This window comes from Plectropomus leopardus, chromosome 8 (genome assembly GCF_026936395.1).
Source record: "Plectropomus leopardus strain MGB_pleo_1.0 chromosome 8, ASM2693639v1, whole genome shotgun sequence".
Classification (NCBI taxonomy): Eukaryota; Metazoa; Chordata; class Actinopteri; order Perciformes; family Serranidae; genus Plectropomus; species Plectropomus leopardus.
In genome coordinates, this window is record NC_142183.1 from 5502041 (window position 1) to 5515592 (window position 13552).

At 45.3% G+C, this 13552-nt stretch overlaps 1 protein-coding gene across 1 annotated transcript in view; it reads right to left on the minus strand.

Moving 5' to 3' along the window:
- Window positions 1–12992, minus strand: part of fat4 (FAT atypical cadherin 4) — a 148013-nt gene extending 135021 nt beyond the window's left edge. The window contains exon 1 of the mRNA XM_042492815.2: window positions 7511–12992. Coding sequence (XP_042348749.2) covers window positions 7511–12604 — 5094 coding nt within the window. The 5' untranslated portion in view covers window positions 12605–12992. The remainder of the gene's footprint in view (window positions 1–7510) is intronic.
- Between the last annotated feature and the right edge of the window lie 560 nt (window positions 12993–13552).

The window sequence follows — 13552 nt, forward strand, 5'->3', positions numbered from 1 at the left end:
AATAGTGTACGCCATTGATAATGAATTTGTCTCCTCAGTCAGGTGAGCAGGTAACAGGCCGTGCACAAAGACCTGAATCTCTTCAGAAAATCTGCACAGTTGTAAAACACCAAAACTTGGTGAATTTGGAGATATTACAGCTTTGTGGCTTGTGTCCAAAAAAAGGAAAAAAAAGTTAGTTTTGCTCTTTCATTGCTAGCGTGACACTTGGCTTAACTTTAAAGAACACGGCGCAGCAGAACAATATGACCCTGCTCCTGACCTCTCAGCCCCCGAGTCTGACAAATGTGTGCTGTGAGCTGTGCCAGTCGCTGCACTCGGACAAGGAACAAAGTCAAACGCGGTGAAATGTGAGACGACATGTCAGAACTTTAAAACTACAGACAAAGAAACAGAACTTTAATGTTCATCTCAAGTGATCAGTAGACTTTTACACTTTCCCAAACAAAGCTACACTGCGCCACAAAATAAATGCAACGAGACAAAAACTAACAAACAGTCTGTTGTAATAAAAGGACATAAACTGTCGGCTTTATTAGCCTGAATCTGCAGCGTCGCAGTCACAAAGCATCCCAATGATCTTACTTGACAGCAACATAATCATAATAATCTACATTAAACTGAATTATTTTGACTGTGGCTGCCATTTAAAGTCTCCCTGCTCTTGAGAAGCAGTTGTGGTCAGTGTGTGTGTGTTTGGCAGCGTTTGCTCGCACGCATCTATGCATGAATGAATGTTTATCCAACTTTTATGGCGATTGTCTCATAAAAGCGGACAGGCGCTCTGGGATGCTCCTCGGCACCGGCTCACCCGCAGGTTCACCCGGAGCGACCACCTACCAGGGGCTCATCTCCTCGATGACCGTTTTTAAAAACGCATGTCCGAGCAGATTACAGCGTGAGTTATTACTCTGGTTATGGCCTTTTTTTTTGGACTGTCCTTTTTTCGTGTGCACAAGCGAAGACACAGTCAAAAAATCACAATTAGACCGTGAATTACAACACACAGGGAGGCAGTTTGTTCTGCATCGTTCCTCCTCCAGTTGTAAAATGTGTCTTCAGAGGAACATGAAATTTTAATACTGAGCTTGTGTACGATTCAAATGTAATCAAAGTGTTTTTTCTGCTCGGTTTGAGAACTCTAAATGCTCCGCTCAGGGGGATAACAGTATCAGTGCTCGACCTTTCTCTGGAAACTGTCATCAATATTTAAATTTTTATTAATACACTCAAAAAACAGCGTCTGTATCATATTGTCTGACATGACCTTCTCCTCTCTGCCTTCTCGACCTGGCTGGCTTTACAGGTTTTATCTCACGCTCTCTCTCCTCTCTGCAGCCTCATCATATTTCCCTTCATGTCAGAGGAGGTTCAGCATCACCAAAACACACAGAAAGCAAAAAGAGGGAATGAAAGAGAAGCAAACTTTGAAGTCGGTTGCCAAAGAGATTTATGAATCAGACTGATCCACAACAGAGAGAGAGACACAAACAGATTCCCAGAAACACAAAACAAGCAGAGAGACACAAAAGAGATGCAAAGACACAAAGATATACAGCTCAACAAAGAGGAGGACGTCCACAGCAACAAGAGATCAACACTGACTTCTGTATCTGCCTTTAATCTGCAAAAACTGTGATTGCAAAGAGTTGCTCCCACCATGCAGCAACCTCTAGGGCTGAAAAATGAAGCACCAAAAACTGCAGTTCCTCTAACAGCCACTTGAGGCCGTCTTTAAAACTGACCTTCATGTTAAAATGTCCTACTTTACAGCAGAAATAAACATTTACAGACTGGTACAAAAACGCTTTTGGTCTCTATAGCTGATTTCAGCATTCATTACATCTGTATGGGGGGTAAATTTTAATACAACGCACCCGTTTACATTTTATTAATTCTTGAAATTACTTAAAAATAAGGGCGTGGCAACTCTGAGTGACAATGTTGGTTAGGTAACATAACTGAGCGTCCCGAGATTCCCCGAGTGTAAGTGTAGTCATAGCTGTCACTATTTTAGTGTGTTTTCAGTCTATAAAAGTTGATTGTAAGATTTTGGTCCCTTTGAAAACTGGAGTGTCATCAGTTTTCTTGTCCTGCTTTCAGACGCCTTTCACAAGTATTTAAACCTTTGATTTTTTTTGCTAAGTTCATGAAAATGTTTGGGTCATTCACCATGTTTTTACAGCATATAAGGTAAAGTAATGTCATGATGTAATAACGCCGCAGACAAAAGTCTTAGCTCTCTGCTGCAAAAAGAACCGATGTTCTCACTTACATGGTTTTTATTTTAGCTCATTTTAAACTAGATCACGCAAACAACAATTTTGAATTTTCACAGTTCACCACAGCTGTAAATGAACGGTGCTAACCAAGCTAGCAGCTAGCGTTAGGGTTAGCTCTTCTCTCTCTTCCTAATATGGTCACGTCTGCGACGGTCGACTGCCAAAACGCCAAGGCTTCAAAACACAAGTCCAAAACCAATGTTTGACGTCATGCTGTCTACGTCCATTATTTATACAGTCTCTGTCCCCCACCTGCTCACGACATGATCAGGAGCCCTACCCATGCGTCTTCCTTCCCATGATTCCTTGCACTGCTGCCTGTGTCTGGCCCCTTCCAGGACCCTCCTAAAAACATTTCCCTCCACCCCTCCTCTTCCTTCATTCCCACAACTCCCAACAACACCGTCTGACATGTCCAGAAACCTCCCAGACCCTTTCTTTCCTCGATCTCACAGCTCCGAACAGCCTCCACCGTGCGTCCCTCAGTGGTGAGGAGAGGGGAGGAAAGCTGGCTGACAGGGGCATCCATACACACTCCTAAATCTGCCAAGGCAAAGCGCTGGCACAGACAAAAAAAATAACAAAAGCCTCCCGATCCACGGCCGGGGCAGCGAAACACTTTATCTGCAGAGGCAAAACAAAGGAAGGCCTGTTGAACACTCCGACTGTGTTTACTTTCAGGGGGGAACAATGCCTTTAAGAGGAGGGGGCAAGGACTGATGTGGCACTCGAGGGCCTCTCCGAGAAAAAAAAAAACACTTCATTTTGATTCACAGTGAGTTTAAGAAAACAGTGGTAGCAGTGCGGTCTATAGGGGCCGGAGGGATTGAGTACGAGGCGGCAGATGAAGGAAGAAAGTACAGAGGATAAGACACACAGATAGTCGAGGTGGCGATGAAAAATCTTCCCTGTGATTTATTTTTTCTCACATAGTTGGATTTCTTTTTCTCTTTAAAGAGGCACTCCACCATCATATGAATAGAAACATGGGTTTTTGAAGGCATCTCTAAACAATTTACAGCAGTTACATTCATCTTCTTGGTTGCAAATGACAAACGGAAACAGCTGAAAGCATCATCAAGAAACCCACTTTAACCTGTGGGACATCATTGCACTGCAGGTCAGATGCCAAGAGACCAAACTGGTCAAATAAAAGTCACAAATCTGGCAAAAATATGTATGTTGGGAACAAAGTGATGGACTTTAAAAAAAAAAGCTATGAATAAATCAGTACCTTCTCTAAATTTAGACGTTTTGGGGGGTCTGTGAATGCAGCACAACAATTTGAGGAGTCTGAGCTGTAGGATCTGGTCAGAGCTGATCAGATCCGATCAATGCATGAGAGGAGCAGCTGCAAAGGAACTGTTGGAAGCAGCACAGTTGACAATTTAGTGTCACTTTCAATGCGCTCCCACGTTCTGCTGCTCAGTCTTTGAGTCACTGAGAGGTACGATGAACAACCAAACATAAATTCCAGTAGCGCTCCTAACAAATGATCCAGCCCCAAAAATCTCAAATCAATACATTGTGGCAGATGTTTTAATCATGGCGTGCCGCCACAAATGACTGGATGTGTAGGAAACCATGGATACGGCTTTAAAGCTTACATGCGGCAAGTCTTTGATACTTAGATGATTCATTATCTTATTTATTCTGACTTTGCACCTTGTTCACTTATTTTCCAAATAATTCTGCAACTAAATACCATACTTCTTAAAAAATCAACATATGAACCTCTAATAGGCTTTCAAGTACATCCCACTTCAACTCAATCAGCGCAGGTGTTTCATCTTTAGCAGCCGACGGGAAACACCTGCATGCACATCACTGATTAAAATGTGGCCAAAAATGGAAGCGATTCTTGAAAGTTTCAGCTCGTGTCTGAGGTGATTCAGTGTGGATTCACTCAGTCTGAGTTATGGAGGGGAAATGCTTCTCTGCACCTCTAAACGAGAACATCGCAGGATGTGATGAATCAAAACTTGGAGTGAAATAAAAAACATCCTCCTGGACGAATGGAATCTGGAGTCACCAACAATGGACGAACCTGCTGCCAGGACATTTTTTCTGCATATTTATCCCCTTCTGCTATTAAAAGGGAAGGGACACAAAAGATTTCTGGGTAATGAAGTCATCTGCACAACATTCCAAACATACAAGAACCAAATATCATCATCTAGATTTCTGTAAGGCGTTGTACAATCAGAAATGCCATCATACGTGACCCAAATGTGAGACAAAAGTCACCAACACTCCTGCAATGACAGATCTAATCAACAACCACCAACAATGAAACTTTCTAAGATGCCATGAAGGTCCGGAAAACACCCAGAATCACCGTCTTTTCACTGCTGCCCAGCAGGATCCTGGGTTGTTTAAGATCACGACCGTTGATAAAGCATGTCCAGCCAAATTCTTTTTGTTCGAGTGTTTCCAAAACATCACACATGGCGCATAGAAGACGGGGAAAAAAAATGCCAGCTCTCTCTCATACATCCAATCAATGGGGAGAATGGGAAATGGAGAATGTGAAAGGGTCACAACCCCAGGGGTGGAAATAATCCCCCAGTTGCTACCGGGTATCTGGTGTATAAACACTGCACTGGAAAAACATTAGTCTAAGTCTGAAGGTTTACACTATTGTGCCACACAGTCCTCTGAGATCCAGATGACAGAGAAGATACAAATACTGATCATTTTTTTAAATTACAGCTGTAAATACAACTCCACTGCATAAAACCAGCCCACATTTCCAAACGTGGAAGGTCATTTAAATCCCTCCGAGTTACTAGATCTCACGCTTCTCAAAATGGAGAGACGTCTCCTCAGCCAGGCGGTGTGGTAAAGTCATCTCTCCAAGGGGTGAGAAAGTTCAAGCCTAGCATGAAACCAATCTAGACTTTAAGGTTTTGGGAACGGAGCACCGAGGCACTATATTCTCTCATTAGCCCGACAGTAGAGTCTGCGGGAAAGCAGATTGCCATCTTTCGCTTCAGGCAAAGTGAGACAACATTTGATATTCCCATTTGGCCCCAGCGAAACCTTTAAGTTAACTTAGCTAACACGATTTTGCCAAGTAATCCTTGATTTCAATAATGTGCGAGTTTGTCTCCAAAATAACTGATTGCCGTATTAGATTTCAGCTTCAATATTTGCAGTGGTTGAAAAAGGCATCAATAACAACTGTCAAAGACATCATGTTAATCTCAAAGTCTTAAATCACTTCACATCATAACACAAAGCAGATTTTTTAAAGGTCCAGTGTGTAGGATTTAGGGGGCTATATCAGCAGAAATGTAATTTAATATAATCACTATGTTTTCTTTAGTGTATAATCACCTGAAAATGTGAATTGTTGTGTTTTTGTAACTTTAGAATGAGCCGTTTATATCTACATAGAGAGCGGGTTCTCGTCTAAGCAGAGTGCCGTGTTGCACCTCCATGTTTCGACAGTAGCTGAGAACAGACAAACCAAACAGTGGCTCTAGATAGGGACATTTGGATTTTAACATCAACCGCTGCAGTTTGAAGCCTCTCCGAAATGAGCAGAGCCAGAAAAAAACACTGATGTTTAACGGGTAATGGCTTTACTAAGTGTTTTCACCTGTTTAAATCAGCGGGTCTGTTTGGTTTGAATAAGAGACATCTGTAGATAACTCATCTCTCAGTAAAAACCTCCTGAAAGTCTGGATTTTAAGTTCAAAAAGAAAAAAGGTAAGCACGTTGCAGGTGCCTGGCTACCACTCCATTACTGACACGCCAATCAGTATAGGAAAAACACAGATTTTTAATGTGAAACTGCCTTATTCAGTGTTTTTACTGGATTTAATCACCTTTCCATTTGTTTTGGAGTGGTTGAAATCTCTGAGGATAATATGCTCCTGTTAAAAACCTTCTGAACATCTGGGTCTTAAAACAAAAATGGTGAGCACACATTAACATGTGCTAGGCTAGCTGCATGTCACCGGCTGGCCAACCAGTGTGGGACAAACACTGATTTTTATCTTGAAACTGCTTTATTCCTTTTTTTTACTGGTTTTAATAACCAAATCCATTTGTTTTGGAAAGGAATAGGCTTCTGAGGGGGATTCGGCTCCCGGTAAAAACCTTGTGAACACCTGGATCAGATCCTCACCACTATATGCTACTAAATCCTAAAAACTGCTCCTTTAAGAGGAGAAAAAGCTTACACCTTTCTGTTTTCAATCTGAAAAGTCCAATCTAAATGCAATATGTGTGTGTCATCAAGCCTGTAATAACATGGCATCTCCAGTCCTGTTTTTCCAAAACATATATAGACTCACATTTGTTTTTCATTTGACTGGCGGCTAGGCCTCAGCCACCCAAAACTGGGTTTAGGGTTCCCGCATTACACTTCAGAGAATCTAACTCCCACTCTCTTTAGGAAAAGCCTGAAAAGGGTGCATCTCATAATGCAAACTCAGTGCACAGCTTAAGTTTCACTCTCTCTGCCCTCAGTGTCTTTTCACAGAGTCTTAAGAGGTCACCCAATTTTAATGGTCACTTATTGCCTGTGGAGCAGTTCCCGGTGGTATAAAGGTACCCCAGGACCACCCCCGTGCCAAAACAGCCTCAGGCTAAAGGGCTCAGAGTCATACTGGCACTGATAATGCATACCTGCACTGGAAGACCTTATGAATTACTCTCCTTTTCATTTCTACTGGGGAAACCATCACAGGCCTTGAACCTGAAACAGCAGCCCTGAGTGATTTATGTGGAAATTAGAAAGAGGTCCTTTTTTTGATTTGTGCACTTCATATCCGCTGATAAGAATATTCCAGTTCACAAGAGCACAGGACATGCATTCCCCTTCCCAAGACTGCTCAAATATTAGAGGCACATTTGAGATGAATTGCTATGGCTGGTGTGTTTTTGGAAAAGGGAACAATAAAGTTGCTGCGCCAAAGAACAAGGCCTTCTTACTCATGTCCAAGAAAATTATGATTTAATATAATGCAGAGCCGAAGGTATAAAAGGAATTTAATTAATGGGCAGACAAATGCAATAGGTGGCTCTGTTTTGTGTGTGACTTGGACAGTCTCACTCTGCTTTTTTTCCAGTCAAACCTTGATCTCATCACACTTATTCCATCCAAATGTCTGTAACAAATGCCAGTGGGTGAGTGCATGCCCTCGCTGCCAAACAGATCAAATACAGCAAAATACAAAGGTCCCTGTAGAGAATAGAGAAGTCAGCAGTGTACTCACCTCAGCTCGCTGCGTTCTGGGCTGGCTGGCGTCCGTCTCAATGGCGTACACATCCACCAGGTAGAGGTCGGAGCCTTGCTCTCGGTCCAGCTCCGCCGCCGTCTGTATCACTCCAGTGTGGCGGCCAATGGTGAAAAGACGTCCCACTGCTTTCCCACCACTGCGAACCCCGACGATGAAATACTCCACTTTGGTTGCTGAGCCCCGTGGACTAGAGGCGTCCAGGGAGATGACGTTGGTCCCCGGCGGCTGTCCTTCTTTGAGGATAGTGATGTATTTGGGCTGGGAGAAAACAGGCCCGTCCAAGCCCTGGAGAATGATGGTGAGATCGGTTCTGGAAGTCTTGCGGCTGGTGCCGTGGTCGGTGGCGGACACCGTGAGGGTGTACATGAGTCGGGACTGTACGAGCTGGGAGGCCAGACGGATATCTCCACTGTACCTGTCCATGATGAATGTGTCTGAGTCCCCTTCCACGAGCTCGTACTCCACTTCTCCGTTTGCACCCTCATCGGGGTCAAAGGCCAGGACTGTTGTGAGGATGGAGCCAATGACAATGTTGGGCTCAGCCACGAGGGCATTCTGAGACACAAAAGTGGGCACGTTATCATTCAAGTCTGTCACCCAAATTGTGACATTTTTCAGGGCAAAACGGCGAAATTCAACTGGTACTGCCTGGTCGGTGGCTTTCACTGTCAGCTCAAACAGATTTGAAAACTCCCTGTCGATTTCCTTGGCAGTGTAAATGAGCCCGGTGCTCGGGTCGATGCTGAAGTGGCCTCCCCGGGGAATCTGCTGCACAATGGAGTACTCCAGCTCCCCGTTTATATCTGCATCTGTGTCATGAGCTATGATTGTTATTACTGAGGCTGAGAGGGGCAGATTTTCAGGGATGGATTTGAAAATGTCACCAGGTGCAAATACGGGAGGGTTGTCATTAAAATCCCGGACGTGAATGACCACAGGGATGGACGAGGCGCGCGGTGGTCTGCCGTTGTCTTTTGCAGTGATGTTGAGTTTGTACAGTGACTGAGTTTCAAAGTCGAGCTTCTTAACTAAAAAGATGCTGCCGGTGTTGGGGCTGATGCTGAAGGTGCCGTGGTTGTTTGTAGCTGTGATGCTGTACGTAATGTCCGCGTTCTGACCCGAATCTGCATCAGTGGCTGTAACAGAGGCCACCAGCTCCCCTATTCTCATGTTCTCCAGAGCGTCCACAGACAGCGAGGATTTAGGGAAGGAGGGGGAGTTGTCATTCTCATCCAGGATGCTGATACTAAGCATGCAGGAGGAGGACAGCGGCACGGCTCCAGAATCAACAGCAATGATTTTTAATGAATAAGAGAATGTGGATTCATAGTCAAGCTTTCCTATTAGTGTAACCTGCCCAGAGCTGCTATCAATACTGAACTGTCTTTCCTCGTTGCCCTCTGAGATGCGATAATGAACCTGTCCATTTTTGTTTTCATCCACATCTGAGGCAGAGACCCGCAGCAGTTGTGTCATGTTTTGAGCCGACTCCGAGATGGAGGCCTGGTAAATGTCTTTGGTGAATTTAGGCGGGTTGTCGTTGATGTCTTGTATGTAAACTTGCACTTTGGCCTGGTCTCTGAGGGGCTTGGGGAGACCCTGGTCGGACGAGACGACCACAAAGCTGAACACAGCGGCGCCTCTCTGTCTCATGAGCGCCTCGCGGTCAAACTGCAGCGTGCTGGTCAACTCCCCCGTGATGGCGTTCAGCTCAAAGTTGGACTGCGGAGTCTCAAATGTATATCTGACCTCGCTGTTGGGGCCAAAATCTTTATCCTCTGCAAAAACATACCCAACCAGCGACCCTCTTTTCTGCTCTTCCTCAAAATGAAACACATAATTGGTGCTGTTAAAGAGGGGTCGATTGTCGTTGACATCATCTAGAATCACGCTGACATTGACGGTGGCGCTAAGCGGCTCCACGGCTCGATCTTTTGCCACAACCACTAAGTTATATCGGTCTTGTATCTCACGGTCCAGCTCTGCTTTGATGTACAACTGCCCATCTGGGAAAATGCCAAACACATCCCCTGTGTTGCCACCGGCGATGTCATACATGATCTCCCCATTGAGGCCTGAGTCCTTGTCAGTGGCCTCCACTTTGAAAAAGCGGCTGTTGACAGGCTCAGACTCCAGGATGATGACCTCATATGAAAGCTGGTCAAACACAGGCGAGTTGTCATTCACATCATAAACACTAACAATGAGGATGAGGCTGGAGGTGTGCTGGGGGACCCCCATGTCTGATGCGATGACCTCGACCTCGTAGGAGCTTGTGGTGACCTCCAGCGGCCCGGTCAGCGTGATGAGGCCATGCTTCTCATGAATATGAAACAAGCCTTTGGGGTTTTGTTTGAGGCTGTAAACCACCACGCCGTTTGTGCCTTCATCTGGATCCGAAGCTTTGGCCTGGAAGATGACATGACCTGTGCTCCAGTTCTCCACCGCGCTCACATGCTCCACGGCGTGAATAAAATGAGGCGCATTATCATTTAAGTCCTTCACAGTGATGTTAACAAAGGCCTCTCCTGTGATCTCCCCAGCTCTGGCTACAACCTTCAGCTGATAGAAACCCTGCTCCTCTCTGTCGATCTGGCTCGATGCTGTGATCTGACCTGCGCTGTTCACTGCAAAAAGCCCCCTCTGGTCCCCGGAGGTGATTAGATATGAAATATTAGTGTTTAAATCTACAGTAGTGGCTGATACGCTCCCTATAACTGTCCCGATCCCTACATTTTCAAACATGACAAAGCTGTAAACTCTCTGGCTGAACACTGGTGGGTTATCCTGTGTGTCTATGACAGTGACGGTCACTATGGCCTGAGTGTGTGAGCGCAGGCCGCTACCATCTGCTGCTGTCACCTGCAGCTGGTAGGCAGTTTTCTCCTCTCTATCCAGGGGCACGAGCGTGGAGATTTTCCCTGTGTTGCTATTAATGCGGAATTTGGAAGCGTCTCCAGCTGTAATTATATATTTGACCGTGCCATTTCGACCCAAATCTGGATCTGTGGCTGACACAGTGGTTACATAAGAGCCCGAGGGCTCGTTCTCTTTCACGTTGGCAAAATACTGCACTGGATAGAAAACTGGCCTATTGTCATTAATATCCCTCAGGGTGATGTTGACTTTCCCTACAGAGTGCAGAGGAGGGCTGCCTGCGTCTGCTGCCTGGATGTGGAGTAAATAGGATGCCTGATCCTCTCTGTCTAGCTCCACGGCTGTGCTCAATCGCCCTGACACTGCATCCAGGCGAAACAGCTCCTGGACACTGGCTGGAGTCTCTGCATCAAATGAGAACCGGATCGTTCCATTGGCCCCGAGGTCGTCATCTGAGGCAGACAGCAGCACCAGCTCAGTGCCGGCAGGAGCGTGCTCCACCAGGGAAACATGATACGTGCTCTGTGTGAATGTGGGCACTTGGTCATTCACGTCAGTGATGTTGACTATCAGTTTAGTGTAAGAAATCTTGGGCTGCAGCCCCTGGTCTTTGGCACTAATGTTGAGCACAATTTCAGACACTATTTCCCGATCCAGCAAAGCAGCGCTGGTAACCAGACCACTGTTTTCACTGATGGAGAACCAGCCCAAAGCGTTTCCAGACACCAGGGAGTAGCGCAGGTTGGCATTCTGCCCAGAGTCACCATCTGTTGCAGAGACCCCTTTAATGTAGCTGCCTTTTGGTATGTCTTCACTGATATCTACTCTGTACAGCGTTTCCTGAAATATGGGTGGGTGATCATTGATATCATTCACAAAAATAACCAGACTGGCAAAAGAAGACCTCGCTATAGGCTTTCCATTGTCTGACACAGACACGGTGAGGTTGTACGAGGAGATTCTCTCTCTGTCTAACACACTGGCCACTTTGATCAGACTCAAATTGGGCACAGGAGACGTGTGCACTTCAAAGTGTCTCTGCTCGTTGCCTCCTAAGATTGAAACAGATATGTTGCCGTTAGCTGTGGGGGAGTCTGAATCTGAAACCGTGAGCAAAGCCACAACTGTGCCAATCTGTGCATTTTCATCCACTGAGGCAAATTTAGAAGTTGTGGGAAAATACCTAAACTTCACCACCGGGTCATTATCATTCACATCTAAAAGTTTGATTGTTGCCTCTGTTCTGCCTGACAGTGAGGGCACCCCGTTATCTACTGCATGAATAGTCAGGGAGTACTCTTTCTTACTCTCATAATCCAAGCCCTCTTTTATGATAATAGTACCTGCTTTTGGGTCAATTTGAAAAGGCGTCCCTTCATCTAAAAAGTACCTGATCTCAGCATTTGCTCCCTCATCCTGATCTGATGCTGTGATCTGCAGAATACTGGAACCTACTGCTGCATCCTCAAAAACACTTGTTTGATATTGATCTTGATCAAAAACAGGGGGGTTATCATTTATGTCTTGGATTGTGACGTTTACTTGCAGGTAGCCAAACTTTTTCGGGTCTCCTTTGTCCTCCACTTCGACCAGGAGCTGGTAGAAGGGAGTAACTTCCCTGTCCAAGCCTCCAGTTGAAACAAGGTGCAAGAATGCCCCCTCTCCACTAGGATTGACTGTAATATCCAAGCGGAATTTCCTCTGCTCGTTGCCTTTCACTATTCTGTACGTGGTGTGATCAACTCCGTTACTCCCAATGTCTGAGTCTGTGGCGGTGTCCAGGATCACTTGCCTGCCGCTGCTCGCGTCCTCCTTAAAAGACACCACAATAGACGCGTCTGGAAACACCGGGGAGTTATCGTTAATATCCAAAACTACTATCCTGACCTCGGTGGGGTACGTGGGCTGGCTGGACAGCACCACGACGTTGATGACATCACTTTGCAAAACCTCCCTGTCAATCACCGAGGAGGTGTAAATGACTCCGGTGGTGCCGTTAATCGCAAAAAGTTTGTGGTTCTCGCTGAAGCGGTACGTGAAGCTGGGCTTGGTCTCTATCGTACCCACGTAAGTGCCGACGGGCTGCTCCTCCAGGACCTGGAACTCTTGGCGGACTTGGCTGGACGCGGAGTACTGCGACAGAGTCCATAACAGGAGTAAAATCAGATGAAAGCTCCTACCTGTGAGCGCCATGGTCAGATAGCCAGTCCACCTTTCTCAGACAGAGTCCATGCCTATGATGCATCAACTAAAGCATTGTATTCCAGCAAGTGTGCAGAGAAAACTCAGTGAGAAACCCAGCGGAGAGTCCATCCACAATGTCCCAAAAGTACTCCAGAAGTGTTATTTTATCCTGCGCAACGCTGCCGAGTCAATGCAACAAAATCCTCTGAATGGATTCAGATCAGGAAAGTTTCAATTCAACTCCATAAAAAACAAAACAATCCCAAACTCCCTGGCTCCTTAGAGATGCACGCAAAAGGAAAAAAAAAAAGTTTATCCAAAGTTAGGGCGCACTGAGCGGTGTAGAGCGCGAGCTGAGCCTTTACGCACCGTCCCGTGGAATAACGGTGCAGGCGCTTCAGTCATATTGTGCTCAGGACTCCCAGTAAGTTAGGAACAAAGCTGGAGTTCCACTAAACTCCCTCCCATCGCTGATCCCATTGGATAGCGGTGCTCCTGCCCGCCCTCCCTCCGCCTCTCCCCCTCCATTGTGCAGCGCAGCCCGTTTGTCCCCGCTCGTGGAAGAGGATGTCAATCAAATGAGACAGGTAACGGTGCCGCGAGCGCTCTTAATTACCTCAACGACAGATTAACACGAGTTAAAACGGTCTGAATGAGCTCTAGGTATGAATGTCTCTTAAAAAACAAATGGGAAACATAAAAAAAACACAAAAATCCTATTATAGAAAAAATGTAAAATAAATATTTTTAAATACTAGGGATAATAGGATATAAAGCAGAGCACAAAATGCGGAAAAACTGATTCAAAGTCATATTTGAGCACTTATCTAGAATACTATGAATACTATAATGATACCCTTAAAATATCAAAAAAATAAGACTAAATCTATCCAAACATATTCATTAATGTTTCAATTTGCTGCAGAAACAACCTATTATTTAAATATAACGCTCTAA